This window comes from Eulemur rufifrons, chromosome 19 (assembly GCF_041146395.1).
Source record: "Eulemur rufifrons isolate Redbay chromosome 19, OSU_ERuf_1, whole genome shotgun sequence".
In the NCBI taxonomy this organism is placed as follows: domain Eukaryota; kingdom Metazoa; phylum Chordata; class Mammalia; order Primates; family Lemuridae; genus Eulemur; species Eulemur rufifrons.
Genome location: NC_091001.1, coordinates 72,572,472 through 72,589,438, shown reverse-complemented (window position 1 = coordinate 72,589,438; position 16,967 = coordinate 72,572,472). Strand labels below are relative to the sequence as shown.

At 35.0% G+C, this 16,967-nt stretch overlaps 1 protein-coding gene across 5 annotated transcripts in view; it reads right to left on the bottom strand.

Moving 5' to 3' along the window:
* Positions 1–16,967, bottom strand: part of PPP4R3B (protein phosphatase 4 regulatory subunit 3B) — a 63,637-nt gene that overhangs the window by 31,271 nt on the left and 15,399 nt on the right. For 4 of the 5 annotated variants that reach the window (XM_069494023.1, XM_069494027.1, XM_069494025.1 and 1 more), the window contains exons 4-7: positions 14,137–14,760; positions 5,591–5,668; positions 4,040–4,156; positions 2,376–2,492 (exon numbers count right to left, since the gene is read on the bottom strand). In XM_069494023.1, the coding sequence (XP_069350124.1) occupies positions 2,376–2,492; positions 4,040–4,156; positions 5,591–5,668; positions 14,137–14,760 (936 nt within the window). The remainder of the gene's footprint in view (positions 1–2,375; positions 2,493–4,039; positions 4,157–5,590; positions 5,669–14,136; positions 14,761–16,967) is intronic. The other variant, XM_069494024.1, reaches the window with a different exon arrangement.

The following is a 16,967-nucleotide window of genomic DNA, read 5'->3' as shown; positions in this document are numbered from 1 at the left end:
AAATAAAATATTTAAAAATTTGGAAAAATTTTAAGAAATAAAATGTGATTTGTTTAATACAAAATACTGAACAGTCAACAAATAGAGATTAGCTTACATATTTTTTTAATTTCTTTTTATGCCAAATCTTGAATATATACAAAACTAGAGAGAATAATAAATCCCATATACCCATCACCCAGTTTTGACAATTAATAACTCACGGCCAATCTTGTTTAGTCTACCTATCCCACCCTCCAGAATTTTTGATGCAAACTACATATAAATAATAATAGAAAGATTTCAATAGAAATTTTTTAAAAATAAGGACTCTTTTAAAATAATAACTCTAATGCTACTACTATATCTAAGAAATTAACATACAAATTTACCCTTAAATGAGAAAATACCTGCCAAAATAGGTAGCTCAGTAATAACTGCATTACCTATCCAGATTCTATAAGTTTTACTGAAGGTTTCAAAGGCCATTAATAGAAAAATATGTGCAATCTGTGATATAACAAAAAGACTAATTATTCCTACATTGGCTCTTCTAGCTTAAATTTACTACAGTAAAAAATGTTAATATTTCCTTTTATCTTAATCCATATTTGAATATTGTGATCCATGTGCTAAAACCAAATCTGCTCCATAGTACTATACTAGAAGGAAACGTTTGAATGCTGAGCATTTTACTTCAATGGGCATTAAAATATCAACCGCCCACTGAATATATATTATTGTTTTGGAATTCAGCATCCTTAATTTTGAAAAAAATATTTTAAAATTTATCTTCTCTTGTAGACTAGCTCAATTACTCTGAGGCAACAAAATTTTTAAACTGTAAAAATTTAAACAAAAGGTCTGAGTTAGGCCTGGCTGGTGGCTCATGCCTGTAGCCTGTAATCTTAGCACTCTGGGAGGCCGAGGCAGGAGAGGAGTCTGAGACCAGCCTGAGCAAGAGCGAGACCCTGTCTCTAATAAAAATAGAAAAATTAGCTGGGCATCATGGTGCGTGCCTATAGTCCCAGCTACTCCAGAGGCTGAGGCAGGAGGATCACTTGAGCCAAAGTTTGAGGTTGCTGTGAGCTAAGCTGACGCCACGGCACTCTAGCCTAGGCAACACCAGAGTCTCACAAAAAAGAAAAAAAAAAAAAAAAGAAAAGAAAAGTTCTGAGTTAGAGCTCAGAAAATTCAGGAAAATCAAAGACCTTGAGACCTTGAAGACTGTGGTTATAGGAAAAATAAAATTGAGAAAGAGACTTTTTATAGTGAAAAATCAATAACTGCTTCTCTAAATCTTGCGTATCAATTAAACAAGGACATATTTCTAATGAAAACAAAAATCAAAGCTTTAAGAATTCTAGAAGTTAATCATTTATTATTAGTATGGTCTCAGAGAGATTCATGGTCATTTTATGATGAATGCCTTTAACCACCTACATCACTTGAGGATGGAGCAATGGGAATGTTAACTTCAAAGTTACCTGTTGTAAAGGGTGGGTGGCATTAAGATAAAAATATTAACAGTGAAATTATAAACTGATTAAACAAATCAGGTATTTATTTCTTTAAAGTCTTTAAAGATTTTGTATCATTTGATATTTGAAAAAAGTTAAAATATACTTAATACAAAATATTACTTTTCTACTACCTAAACTATAGCATTAGCCCAAATTGACTCTAAAATAAAATTGCTTTAAATAAAAAATGGAAATAACTAATAAAGATAGAAAGTACAAATCTAAGTAGACATTATGATATTAAACACAAAACACATAAAACAACTGTAATTTAATTTCGTAGTAATTCATGTAAGTATCAAATTAAAATTGGGAATCAAAAACCTTCCTTAAAAAGGGATATAATTAGATTTTAATTACCTTCTACTTAACATTAAAATATTTTTAATATAAAAAAAGTGTACTTTAAATTAGCGCTATATGTTCATTTTGTTCTTAAAACAGTTTAAGGGAAAGTTTAAATATTTTTGTAGTGGGAAAACACAACATTGGTCTCATCATTAAATTTTCTTTCCTACTTAAAAAATAAAATGAAAAAGTGAAAGCAACTTTTTAGTTAAATTAGGTAAGAACCTGACCTGCAAATCTCCCAAGGGCTTTAAAGTACGTTTCGTTAACACTTCAAACTGTTTTAAAGACCAACATTTAAGAATCTGATTCAATTATAATCTTAATACTGGTTTGAATATCTATTTTTTCTTTATAATAAGCAAAATCAATTGCCACATTTTAAGTTTGCCAAAGTCACAACAGATCAGAAATCTATTATTTTATTAGAAAAAAAGACTAAGATTATGATTATGTCTTTTCTTGCAATAGTTTGTAAACACTACTCTACAGGTAATTCATACAGAATCAAACATAATTACTTACGTCATCACTCTGCTGAGCTTCTTGCATTACAAATTCTCGGACCATAGATGGACTAAACTCTACTAGATAAGAAAATATATCTGTAGCAGCTGATCTGACTTGCAAATCATCCATGCCCTGATAAAAGGAAAACTATGTTACTTAGAAACTATTAACAAGAGTTATTCTTGCATTTCCTTTTTCTTTTCCAAATCCATGCACTACCTCTCAACTTTTGGATTAAGACGTTACACTGCAATCAATATACAGATTTCCTTTTCAGGAAGTGCAAAAGATTAAAACTATTTTCATAATAGATAATACTAAGACTTTTTGTCTATATATACACACACACACACACACACACACACACATATTTATATAACCTCTCCAACCTTTTCATTCTTTCATTTCACAAATATTAAAACTTTTAGGCAGCTCAATATTTAGTTTCTACTGGTTTTTACCACAGCAAAGAACTATTCAGAGAACTTAAATATAAGGATCAGCACAGGTTTATAAAGCAATGATTTAAAAATGCTGTAAAAAATCTGGGGAAGAGATTTATTTAAAGATATACAAAACTTTGAATAATGTCTGCTAGCTAAGGCCTCAGTCTTTCAGAATCTCTCTTCTGTCCTGGATTTGCCAGAGTTATTCCTTAATAACAGATCCTATCTTCCATTACTCATCTAACAGAGGATGCTTTTGAAAACTTCTTTTGGACATTTTTACCCTTTTCCCCACAACTTAGTTTTCTAAGGTAATGATCCTGAATGCTTTTTCTCCTCCAACATAATGAAGGACACACGATTTGTAACTTACAAAATCTTCAGGTGATTCTGAAAACATTCCCTGACCCAGCTGTTCTCAAAGTGTGGTTCAGGGAATTCTGGCAAGGGGGGTTAACATCCTTTGCAGAAGTGTACAAGATTAAAACTACTTTCATAATAATAAATAATACTAAGACTTTTTGTGTTTTTCACTCCCAATCACAAGTATAGTGGGGTTTTCCAGAGGCTACATGACATGTGATATCTCAACAAATTAAATCTAGAAGCTGCTATATAAATCTAGCCATCTTCTCTTAGGCTAGACATTAGAGGGAGTAGAGAAAAAAAGGTATAACAATGTCACTCTTCTCATCAAATTCTGTTTTGGAAAAATTATTTTTTCATAAAAGTTATGTCATTTATGTTAACATATAATGGATTATCACTTTAAAATGAATACTTAAAATTTTTGTTTTAATTTTTCATATAGTAAGTATCAATGGATAAAACTCATATAAACAAAAGTCAAAGAAATACGCCCTAACCCTATCTTGCAGCACAAGCCCCCTTGTTTCAGTCTGTCCTTAGTCCACTCACTGATCTAAAAGATATTTTACTGGTTTCTAAGAAATACACTTAATATTGTTACAGAAAAGATAATAATCTTGCAAAATCATGTGGAGTTTTTATTCAGTTGAGGTTATATTATATGCAAGTGATTACATATTGATACTACAAATTAAATTAATAAAAATCTGAAAACTGAAGATATTCTTGTAATAATTCAGTTATCAGGTAAATAATAAACTAAGTTACAGAATTCAATATGCATTACTATAATACTTTCCCATGCATAATATAAATATATTACAAATTTATAATTTCAAAAACAAAAAGAAACCATATAATTACCATTACAATTTCAAGAGCAGGAAGAATTCCCAATTTTGCCAAAGTTTTGAAAAATGCATCTCTGTTTTGAGGTTGTAATGTCTGAGAAAATGCACAAAACTCCTTGAAAAAATTAACCTGTAATGTTAGAAATTACAATGAGAAGTTGATAAAAATAAAAATAAACTTGGAGTACACTGTAATGTGATATACCACAGTGTGGAATTCACCCTTTTGAAGGATCTCATCTTTTCAGAGTAAACTGGCTCCTTAAAACCTACATTAAAAACTAGCAACCCATTAATAGTAAAGCTTGCATTATTTCTCAAACACTGACCAATGAAATCTCCAAAGACATTCAGTGCAAAAATGCCATGTAAGGGCTGGGCGCGGTGGCTCACACCTGTAATCCTAGCACTCCGGGAAGCTGAGGCGGGAGGATCACTCGAGGTCAGGAGTTTGAGACCAGCCTGAGCAAGAGTGAGACCCCGTCTCTACTAAAAATAGAAAGAAATTAGCCAAACAACTAAAAATATATAGAGAAAAAATTAGCCGGGCATGGTGGCAAATGCCTGTAGTCCCAGCTACTCGGGAGGCTGAGGCAGGAGGATTGCTTGAGCCCAGGAGTTTGAGGTTGCTGTGAGCTAGGCTGACGCCACGGCACTCTAGCCGGGGCAACAGAGTGAGACTCTGTCTCAAAAAAAAAAAAAAAAAAAAAAAAAAAAATTAAAAAATTTTAATTAAAATATTAAAAAAAAAAAAAAGAAAATGCCATGTAAGGCATTTGTTTTGAATTAAGAACACACATTTTTGCAGAAACCATCCTATAATGGTTTTGGGGGCTCCCTCTGGCTGGGTTCAAAAACATAACAATAGTTTTAAGAACTGAAAAGGACATCAGAGATTCCTTAGTTGAAAACACTAATTTTTCAAGCGAGAAAACTGAGTAGGCTAATAATAAATACATGAAAGATGACTTAGATGGTTGGTTGTTTTAAGTAAGCAATTTTTCATTATTTTATAAAATTCTAAATATCTGATTATACTGTTTGAAAAATGACAAACATCTGGTAAATAGCAATGATTATTATCTTCCGAAAATACAGTTTATATCCCAAAAAAGGTGCTTATAAACACATTTGAAAACCAAAAACATTTCCAAAGAACCAAATTATTTATCATTCATTTACTCAAGAAGCATTCTTCTTACCTCTTGTTTAAAAAGAAAAGCATCTCTATAATTTAACATCTACAACCATAAAAATGTATGAGTTTGTATTTCTGTCCTAACATAAACCAATTGTCTGATTTGGGGATTTATAAGGCATACAAATTCTTGCATGGTGGGGGGGGGGAAGATACATTAGAATATCTTAAGAGTTTTCTAAAATACACAAAACAAAAATTTTAGAAACTTTGAATAACCATTTTATGGTTCAATTTAAATACATATCTTTCATCTCACACTAATTATAAAAAACTATCTCTTAAGTTAACAAATTCAAGATTAAAAGCTGTCCATGCCAAAAGAGTAAGTGCTCTTTAAGACTCTGAATTTCATGAATAACTTACCAATTCACGTCGTTTATCATCATCTGTAGCCTCATCTGTTAATTGTGCAAAAACTTCAGACAAAAACTTCTCATCTTCCTGCATGAGAGGAAATTACTATGAAATATTAATAAAAGTATAAAATTACACTTATTTATGTGATTTATACAACTTACATTAATACAAATAGCTGAAAACCCAATAGCATTTTCATCATGAAAATAAAAATTGAAGGGTATATCTGTGTTACAATTTTCCAAAATTTGATGACACCATTCAATTCTAGTTATATATACACTAATACCTAATTTATACTTCTCAACTATAAAGGACTCTTTGGAAAACAAAACTAGATGTTCTAGAGGTGTTACATGAAAATTCATTTACTTTAACTTTGATAGCCTGTCTAGCCCCCTTTGAGGGTCTATTTACTCTAAATTAATTAATTACTTTTTTTTTTTTTGAGACAGTCTCCCTTTGTTGCCCAGGCTATGGTGAGTGCCATGGCGTCAGCCTAGCTCACAGCAACCTCAAACTCCTGGGCTCAAGCGATCCTTCCGCCTCAGCCTCCCGAGTAGCTGGGACTACAGCTGCGAGCCAGCACGCTGGCTAATTTTTTGTTTCTATTTTTAGTTGACTGGCTAATTTTTTTTCTATTTTTAGTAGAGACTAGCCTCCCTCTTGCTCAGCCTGGTCTCGAACTCCTGACCTCAAGCCATCCTCCCGCCTCGGCCTCCCAGAGTGCCAGGATTACAGGTGTGAGCTACCCCGCCTGGCCCTATTTACTCTTAAGTTAAACGCAATTCAAATAAATCTGAGGATCTCATTGTCAGTCCATAGCAGATTAGAAAAATAAGAATTGTTTTTTATTTTTATTTTTTTTTGAGAGAGAGTCTCACTTTGTTGCCCTGAGTGCAGTGGTAGTGATCTATCACAACCTCAATCTCCTGGTCTCAACCAATCCTCCTGCATAGCTGGGAATACAGGCACGTGCTGTAGAGCCCAGCTAAATTTTCTGTTTTTAGTAGAGACAGGGTCTTGGTCTTGCTCTTGCTCAGGCTGCTCTCCAACTCCTGAGCTGAAGCAATCCTCTTGCCCTGGCCTCCCAGAGTGTTAGGATTACGGGCATGAGCCATAGCACCCAGCCAAAAAATAAGACACAACACAGAAAGCAGTAAAGGAGGCTGAATTCTGTGAGCAGATAAAATTACAAAGCCCTTTAAAACTCAAGAACTCATGAAATACAATAATCTACAGCCAACTGGTACAGAGTCTTACATGGTCTTGTGGTCCCCAAGGATATAACTAGGTGACAAAATACTACAATAACTGCTTTTTATATTGCGGACTCTGAGGTATTAAAAGACAGATAACTGTTAATTTCCTTACACATTGTTTAAAAGGACAAAAATAGAGTATGCATTTTTATCTTTTAAATATAAATTTGTGAGTTACAGTCTAGAAGGGATACACATTAAAATGTTAACTGTGGTTATCTCTTAATGATAGATAATGAGTAATTTTCTTTTTTGCTTATCTATTTTCTAATTTTTTACAAGCATGGACTATAAAATTGCAAAGGAAAAAACTGACATAAATATTGAAACCCACTTTAGAGATGATTTCCATTAAAATCTGCTAAAAAGTGGTGAAAAATTGTTGGTGCTTTTAAGCTTCAGTTCTCTTCAAAATTCACTTTTATGAAATGCAATTTCCTTCATTCATTCAGAGATAGGGTCACTCTATTATCCCAACTGGAGTTCAGTCGCACGATCATAGCTCACTGCAGCCTGGAATTCCTGGGCTCAAGTGATCTTCCTGTCTCAGTCTCCTGAGTAGCTGGGACTACAGGTGTGCACCACCACACCCAGCTGACTTAAAAATTTTTTTAGAGACAGAGTCTTCCCATGTTGCCCAGGTTGGTCCTGAATTCCTGGCCTCAAGCAATCCTCCTACCTCGGCCTCCCAAAAGGCTGGGATTACAGGTGTGAGCCACTGTGCCCAATTTCCATTAATTTTAATTAATTAAAGTAGCGTAGTCTAAATAAAGCCTGTAGCAGTAGTACCTGTATGGTTGATGGTAAAACCAAACTGTAACATGTAAAGGATATACCTCAAATACCTGCCCTTTTTCTTATTGAGGAACATCCATTAAATGCTATCAATCCTTTAAGTTCTTTCTGAAATAAGGTAGAGCATGTATGAAAAAACAAATGAACGAAAACCACTAGATACAATCATGGAGTATATAACATGCTCTCCCACGAAACATCAATTGGTGCTACTGAAAAACAAAACAGTAGGAGATAAACCTACTAGTCTGACTTAAAATGATGTTTGCTTTCTTATTTATTTTGTTGACTCCTTTTGGACCTTATTCACTACAGCTTGAACCATCCACCTTTTAAGGGAGCTCATATGCATACTTAATTTTTTACTTATCCCTCAAATCACTTTTTTTCCAAATAGTTTTAGTCTCAATATTTTAGGTTTGAGTGAATAAATACATATATACCTCCACTTACACCTTCTATAAATTTTTATCTTCCTGCATCTCTCCCAGATTAAATCTGCTTCCTTTCCTGTCTGAAAATGTTTAACTTTTTCAGAATATTTTCATAGGAAAAAGTTCTAACTCTTTGATAAACTCAATTTTTCATTTAAACTCTTCTTATGATTCAGTACTTGTGAGCTGACAGCTAGAAATGCATAAAATATTATACATAGAGATAATTTCAAATATTATAGTTTATTGAGAAAATGCTTTCTGATTCCAGGTTTTTTTTCCTGATTTCCAACATTACTCTTGATAATATTCTTTAAGCGACAAAATCACTCTGTTCCAATATATGTACTAAGGAAATAAATGATCAACTACTTAAAGCCTATCACATAATTGGAATGTTTACTCCAAAATTCTTAGTTCTCCAAATAATTAAACAAATTTCTTTAGATCATTTTAGTTTTTGTTTTCCACTTGGTTTTAAGAGCTTTTGTTTTAATAAATACAAATATGTATGTCAAATTGTGTGTGGCTGCTTTTCTGGATAACATAACAAAACCTTGTGGGGGAAAAGAGAAGGGTTACTACTAAAAATTCTCAATCAAACTCTCTTTGCAATAATGTAAAAACAGGCAAAACAAAACAGAACCCATTCATCATTTTTAGAATCACATAAATACAGAATTTTAGAATCAGATCAGACTTTACAACATTATACAGAGATTGCCTCACCAATTTTATTATTTTATTTATTTTTAAATTTTTTTTTGAGACAGAGTCTTCGTTCTGTAGTCCAGGCTAGAGTGCTACGGTGTTAGCATCCTCCTGCCTCAGCCTCCCTAGTAGCTGGGACTGTAGGCGCATGCTACCATGTCTGGCTAATTTTTTCTGTTTTTAATAGAGACAGGAGATTTTTGGCTAATTTTATTCTGTTTTTAGTAGAGACAGGGTCTTGCTCTTGCTCAGGCTGGTGTTGACTGGTCTTCAACTCCTGAGCTCAAGCAATCCTCAGGCCTCAGCCGCCCAGAGTGCTAGGATTGTAGGTGTGAGCCACCTTGCCTGGCCAGCCTAGCCCATTTTAAATTTTAGGAGACTGAGGGGCAAAGAGTAAACTCATCCGAGGCTATCTAGTGACAGAGATGGATTTAGAATCCATGTCCCCAAAATAATGAATGAGGTTTTTGTCACTCATACCAAATAAACTAAAGGATAGGTTTCTACATAGTTCAAAATTATGAATCAAATCAAAGAAAATATATTCAAGGTAGAATGGATCAAATCTAATAATATAAAATTTAATATGTCAAATCCTACATGAGTTCAAAACAAAGTCCCTAAAAATAAAACAAAAAAACCATTATTACTTTGAACAGTTTTTTAAAAGGCATTTGAGGCTGGGCATGATGGCTCATGCCTGTAATCTTAGCACTGGAAGGCCGAGGCAGGAGGATCGCTTGAGGTCAGGAGTTTGAGACCAGCCTGACCAAGAGTGAGACCACATCTCTTTAGTACTGGAAGGCCGAGGCAGGAGGATCGCTTGAGGTCAGGAGTTTGAGACCAGCCTGACCAAGAGTGAGACCACATGTCTACTAAAAATAGAAAAAATTAGCTGGCCAACTAAAAATAGAAACAAAAAATTAGCCAGGTGTGGTGGTAAGCACCTGTAGTCCCAGCTACTTAGGAGGCTGAGGCAGAAGGATCACTTGAGCCCAGGAGTTTGAGGTTGCTGTGAGCTAGGCTGATGCTACGGTACTCTAGCCTGGGCAAGAGAGTGAGACTCTGTCTCAAAAAATAAAAAAAATAAAAAATAAAAATAAAAATAAAAACTAGAAATAAAAAAATAAAAGGCATTTGAGGATTTTACATATTTAATTAGTAACTGGAATGAAAAGTTAGAAATTTTTCTCTTTTGGTGCTATAAACTTATTATCTGCAAAATAAGTTAAGAAAAAGAACTAAACCACTGATCTTGCTGGGTTTAATCTTAACTGTTACCTATGAAACAATGGAAACATGAAATGTGTTAAAATGTCAAATTTGAGATTCCTGTCCTCCATCATTTCTAGTAAGGGGGGAATCGAAAACTTTCTGTTCTGAAAAGGATCTTATTCTATAGCTGTTTGTGTGGAAATTCCTTTATTGGCTTTTAGGAATTTAATTTGTAAAACATTTTTAAAGTGTATTGTTCAATTCTGGGCACAGGGGATTTTGAACCGCAATGAGCTAGAAAAGTCAGATTAGCTAAAATTTAATGCCCCATCATGCTGTAAGAGAATGTTAACATATATTAGTGTACATACTAGGAGTTAGTGACTACACTAAATGCTCTCATATAATTTCTCAGTTAATTAATCTAATTTAAGCTAGGATTTATGGTAAGTACCTTTGTACTACCACACTTTGGCCCAGTTAGATAAAATGCTTACATTTTCATCTGCCTTATGTAACCCATGAAACAGCAGGTTAGTATTCATTTAAGAAGCCACAGAGGCCAGGCGTAGTGGCTCATGCCTATAATCCCAGGACTCTGGGAGGCCAACGCAGGAGGATTGCTTGAGCTTAGGAGTGTGAGACCAGCCTGAGCAAGAGCAAGACCCTGTCTCTACTAAAAATAGAAAACTTAGCTGGGCTCCATGGCACATGCCTATAGTCCCAGCTACTCAGGAGGCTGAGGCAGGAGGATTGCTTGAACCCAGCAGTTTGAGATTGCAGTGAGCTATAATAATGCCACCGCTCTCTAGCCCTGGCAACAGAGCAAGACCCTGTCTCAAAACAAAAACAAAGAAAAACAGAAGCCACAGATACATATACTAGATAGCCAGAAGGGTGTCTGGAAACACCTAATGCCTAGCCAAAAAAATTTCTGTATGGAAACCTCATAGTTGGGCTTTAGGAAATGAGCATTTAGAAGCCACTAGCCACAATCTTAATTACTTTCCTTTTCACACATTGTTGAAAACATAATTCAGCATCACTGCTGGCACACAGGAGATAATTAAGTGTTAAACCCTAGATAGGCTGGGGCATGGTGGCTCACCCTGTAATCCTAGCAATGAGGGAGGATCACTTGAGGCCAAGAGTCCAAGACCAGCCTGGGTAACGTATCAAGACCCTGACTTCATAAATTTTTTTTTTAAAATTAGCTGAGTGTGGTGGTGCAAGTCCTAGCTACTTGGGAGGCTGACGTGGGAGAATCACTTGAGCCCAGGAATTCAAGGTTACAGCGAGCTATGATCATATCACCACACTCCAGCCCGGGTGAGAGAGCAAGACTGTCCCTAAAAAAATAAATAAAATTACAAATAAACCCTAGATAAAAACAATGTTGTGGTTCACAGTATCTATTTCACAAAATGGACCAGAAATGAGTGAGACTTTAATTAATTTTATTTATTTATTTTTGAGGTGAGGCCTCACTCTGTCACCCAGGCTAGAGTGCAGTGGTACGATCATAGCTCACTGCAGCCTTGGACTCCTGACCTCAGGTTGAGTAGCTGGGATTATAGGCTTGAGTTACCACACCCAGCTAATGCCTTTCTTTTTAAAGCTGCATTTGATTTATGTAATTATAGCCTTCACAAATAAACCTATGACAAAATATATAAAATGACGTAAAGTGCTACAGATATTTAGATTAATTTGCATAATTTCATTTTAAATATTAAAAACTACTTATGATTTTACTATGATGGATTTGGAAACCCTTCTGAAGTCAAAAGCAGTCATTTGAAAGCTACATTTGAACTTCTGTCACTGGGTCCTTTACGTCAACGACAGAGTGTAGCTCTATTTCCAACCTCCTGAGACTATAATGGTTTTTCTGTCAGCAAGTCAAACAGCACCCTGAATTATACAGTATGGTTTTTAGAAAAATAGGACCTAGTTGGGCGAGATGGCTCATGCTTGTAATTCCAGCACTCTGAGAGGCTGAAGCGAGAGGATTGCCTGAGGCAAGGAGTTCAAGACCAGTATAGGCAACAGAATAATACCCTGTCTCTACAAAAAATAATAAAATTAGCTGGGTGTGTTGGCGCACACCTGTGGTCCCAGCTATTCGGAAGGCTGAGGTAGAAGGATCACTTGAGCCCAGGAGGTCGAGGCTGCAGTGAGTTATGATTGTGCCACTGCACTCCAGCCTGGGCTACAGAGGGAGACACTGTCTCAAAAAAGAAAAAGAAAAGAAAAAAACCCACAAATAAGTTCCATATATTATAAAAAGAACCTAATGTGAACATCTATCCTCCCTCACACTCATTATTGGGGAACAGTGAAAAATTGCTCAGAGAAAGAATGATCTGAAAAAGTAAATCCTGTATAAAAAAATAAAGTAATAGAAAGATGAATATTGGTTGGAAATGTCATAAAATGGAGTCTAATAGCTAACACTAAGACAGATAGTCTCACCTACTTGGTCTCAGGACCCCTTTAAACTCTTAAAAATTATGGAGGACCCTAAATAGCCTTTATTACGTGCATTATGCTTATCAGTATTTACCACAATTAAAATTAAGACTGAGCACGTGGAAATATTTATAAATTCATTTTTAAAATAAGTCATTATATTTATATAAATATTTTTAAGAGAAACTATACAATCCAAAATTTTAAAAATTCAGGAAGATGAGTAGCTCTCTTACATTTTTGTCAATCTCCTTAAGGTTTGGCTTAACAAAAAGACAACTAGATTCTTCTGTCTTTTTCAGTTCTTTGGGCTGAGGTATAAGAAAAAAATACAGCCTCATGCTGACATGAAGTGGGAAAAGGAAAACCTCATAGACTCCTCTGTAAGGGCTTCAAGAACCTTGAGGGTCCACAGAACACACTTTGAGAACCACAACACTAAGTATACAGTAGCTGCTCAATACACTTAGTAACCGTTAAGGAAATAACAAAAGTAGTTATGTAGAAAACTGAGTATAATCTAATACCACAAGTCATGCAAATTCTTCAAATTCTACTATACTGTTAGGATGTACACTATTAACATGATAAACATGGCATAAAACTCTTACTTTACAACTCGAGACAAAATAAAATCACTTTCACATAGCAAACAACCTGAAAATTTCCTGAAAATTACTGAGTGTTTCTCAATCCTGGTTGTAAATATGAATTACTTGGGAAGCTTTAAGCATACATACATACTCTAATAATAACTATGTCTCTCAAAATGGATTAAAAGATACTCATCAGTTTCTATAACAGGCAAATTCATAGAGACAGAAAGTACAACAGTGGTTACCAAGAGCTGGAGTAGGGGATATGGGGAGGTACTGTTTAATGGGTACAGAGTTTCTATTTGGGATGATGTAAAAGTTCTGGAAATAGATGGTGGTGATTGTTACATTAACACTGTGAATGTACTTAATGTCACCGAATTGTACACTTAAAATTGGGTAAACTGTTGAATTTTATGTTATGTAGATACGATCTCAATTTTACTTTATTATTTATTTATTTTTTTGTAAACTGTTGAATTTTATGTTATATAGATATGATATTTATTTATTTATACATACATACATACATACAGAGACTCACTCTGTCATCCTGGCTGGAGTGCAGTGGCATCATCATAGCTCAATGCAACCTCACACTCCTGAGCTCAAGTGATCCTCCCGCCTCAGCGTCTCCAGTAGCTGGGACTACAGATGCACGCCACCATGCCTGGCTCATTTTTCTATTTTTTTCTGTAGAGACAGGGTCTCGCTCTTGCTAAAGTTGGTCTTGAACTGCTGAGCTCAAGTGATTCTCCCGCCTCGGCTTCCCAACATGCTAGGGTTATAGGCGTGAGCGACTGCACCCAGCCTATCTCAATTTTAAAATTATAAAAACTAAATTAAAAAAACCCCAGCTGCATCATTAATCATTTAATATAAAAAGTTTCATTAAAAATGTATTCTCCTTCATAAAACCACAGCTAAAGTCTGATTTTTTATGCTAACAGTACATTTAAAGTAAACAGAAGAAATCTTTTTAAAAAAGGGAATGAACACCAGCTTGAACGATTAAGGGAACTAAATATCTGAAAACAGAATTGTGAAGAATACCTCAGTATACTTACCTGCAACATGCTGACTATCTCAACTTTGTTGAAGAAAATAAAGGATGTAAGAGTAGAGAGAAAATTCTCCTCAAAAACAGATGGTGTAGGCAGAATGATGTCCTGAATGTACTGTACCCTGTAAGTCTGATGAATTTTTTGCCTTAGTTCAGAGTCTGTTATTGGTATAACTTCCTTAAACTTTGCAGTTTTGGTCAAGAATTCTCTGTGTCTTTTTGGCTGAGCCAAAGCAGGGTCATATTCAAGGCATCCCACGACATCCATGATACACTCATCAGAAAACATTACCTCAAAAAGAGTTGCCTTATTTAGGAATAAGATTCCTCTAATAATTTCATACAAATGGTGCAAGCCTTCAGTGTTTTCTAGATTCTCACAAGCCCGGAATAGCTGCAGTAGTTTTTTAATATAGCCTTCATTTTCCAAGGCCAGGGCCAGCTTTTCCCTACGGATAGGTGAGGAGAGAACTGAGGTAATTAAATCAGCAATCTCTTCAAGTTTATTGAGTTCACACGTGGGCAGGTCAATCAGATGACTGGTTTCAGGCATTTCTTCGAATCGTTCTTCTTCTGATTCATCAATGAGGTCCTGTGTGACTTCCACTGATGGGTCCTTACCTTGAACCTAAAAATACCCAAGTGTAGCTAGTTACTTTAACATACAAAATAATTAAAAATCTTGTAAATCAAATCACTGGCCATTGAACTTCAGAGTCACTGTTAATCAACAGTGAAGTACAGTCGTGGAAAATACACAAGGTTTAGAGTCAACTATTTGAGTCTAAGTAAATAATTCCAGATAATTTCACCTACAAATTTCCCAACCTATAACTTAAGGTTAACTCTAATCTCTGATAACCTGAAATTTTCAGCTGTTATGTAGATTTATGGTATTAAGTTATGTAATAACCACAAACAGTTGTTTAATAACTTCACTATGCCTAATAATTTTGAATTTTGCTGAAGGTAACTCTTCCATTTATCTCAAAATCACTAAGTGTGACTCTTAAAGCAACCTCTAACATCACTGTGATAGGACAGGGTACAATCTAAAAAGCTAATCACTGGAAAATATTACCTGCCATATAAATTTATGTTCTAGTAGTAATGTAAATCAACAATCTAGTTCTAAATAAGATGCTTGTCTTCTGCATTATTCATTCATTGAATGTATAGTGAGTACACGCACAATATGTGTCAGTTACCATGCTGGTATTAGAAGAAGATGAAGAATACAAAATAAAATATCACTTCAGGAATTTATAATTAAAAAAAGTTATCTTTTATATATTGTTAATATTCTGAACAGCCTCATACATATTACTATAACATTCTCTTTTTTAATAAAGTAATGATTTTAATAGTTTTATACCCTTTAATATGATTTTTCATTTTTGAGACAGGGCGAGACTCTGTCACCCCAGCTAGAGTGCAGTGGCATCATCAGAGCTCACAGCAGCCTCAAACTCCTGGACTCCAGCAATCTTCCTAACTCAGCCGCCAGAGTAGCTGGGACTACAGGTGTGAGCCACCATGCCTGACTAATTTTTGTTTTTTGTAGAGATGGGGTCTCGCTCTTGCTCAGGCTGGTTTTGAACTCCTGAGCTCAAGCAATCCTCCCACCTTGGCCTCCCAGAGTGCTAGGATTACAGGTGTGAGCCACCCCACCTGGCCTAATATGCTTTTATTATTTGCTTGGATCCATTTTTTTGCCATTTCATGGATGAATACATGATCTAAACTTATCTTGAATCAAGAACAGAAAGCAAATATTTGTTGAATACATCTTATAAGTCTATAAGTGAGGTCATTTTTGGGTTTTAAATTGTCTCATTTTACAGAAAACTTTTTTTTTTCTTTTTTTATTGAAACAGAGTTTCACTCTGTCGCCCAAGCTAGAGTGCAGCACTGTCATCATAGCTCACTGCAACCTCAAATCCTGGGCTCAAACAATCCTCCTGCCTCAGCCTCTCAAGTAGCTGGGACTACAGGTGCGTGCCATCACAGCCAGCTAATTTTTATTTTTTATAGAGACGGCATCTTGCTATTGCCCAGGCTGGTCTCAAACTCCTGACCTCAAGTGATCCTCCCGCCTTGGCCTTCCAGAGTGCTAGGATTCGTGAGCCACTGTGCCTGGCCACCATTTTATAGAAAACTCTGCACACAAAAAATTCAACCTCCATACTTGGGAAACACATGGGGTAATAATAAATAAAAGAGTGAAAATTAGGACCTTCTCATTATCACCATCCGTAAGTTTAAAAACAGGCAAAACAATAACAATTTGGATTTTATTCTATGTATGTTGCATGAATTATGCAAAATCATATTTACTGATTACTGATTTTAATTGTTTATCAACTGCAATTCTGCTATTTAATCATTTATGCTAATAATGCTCTGGCAATATCTGATGCACAGTAAGATACGAAGAAAGAAACAAACTACTCCCAGTTAAGACAAGTTTAGTAACTCAGGGCCACATGTCAAATAAGCCTTATAAAGAATAGGAAGGTTCACACATCCTTTTCTTGAGCCACTATGTGGCAATGTCATTGGAAGGATGAAGAGAAAAAAAATGACTGTGGTCATATCCAAAAAACTAGCTCAAGAACCTTCAGTGATAAGAATCACTAGACAGTAAAGCTCATATAAGTGAACACAACAGTAGCCAAAAAAAAAAAAACAATTACAAAGTATTGTACTAGGCAACTACTGAAACACAGTGATCTCCCATTTATAGAAAATGATAGTTAAAATGAATGTCATGATTATTGAAAATTCCAAATACCAACTGTCATAGCCAAGAGAAGCCTAAGGAGATAAGGAGAC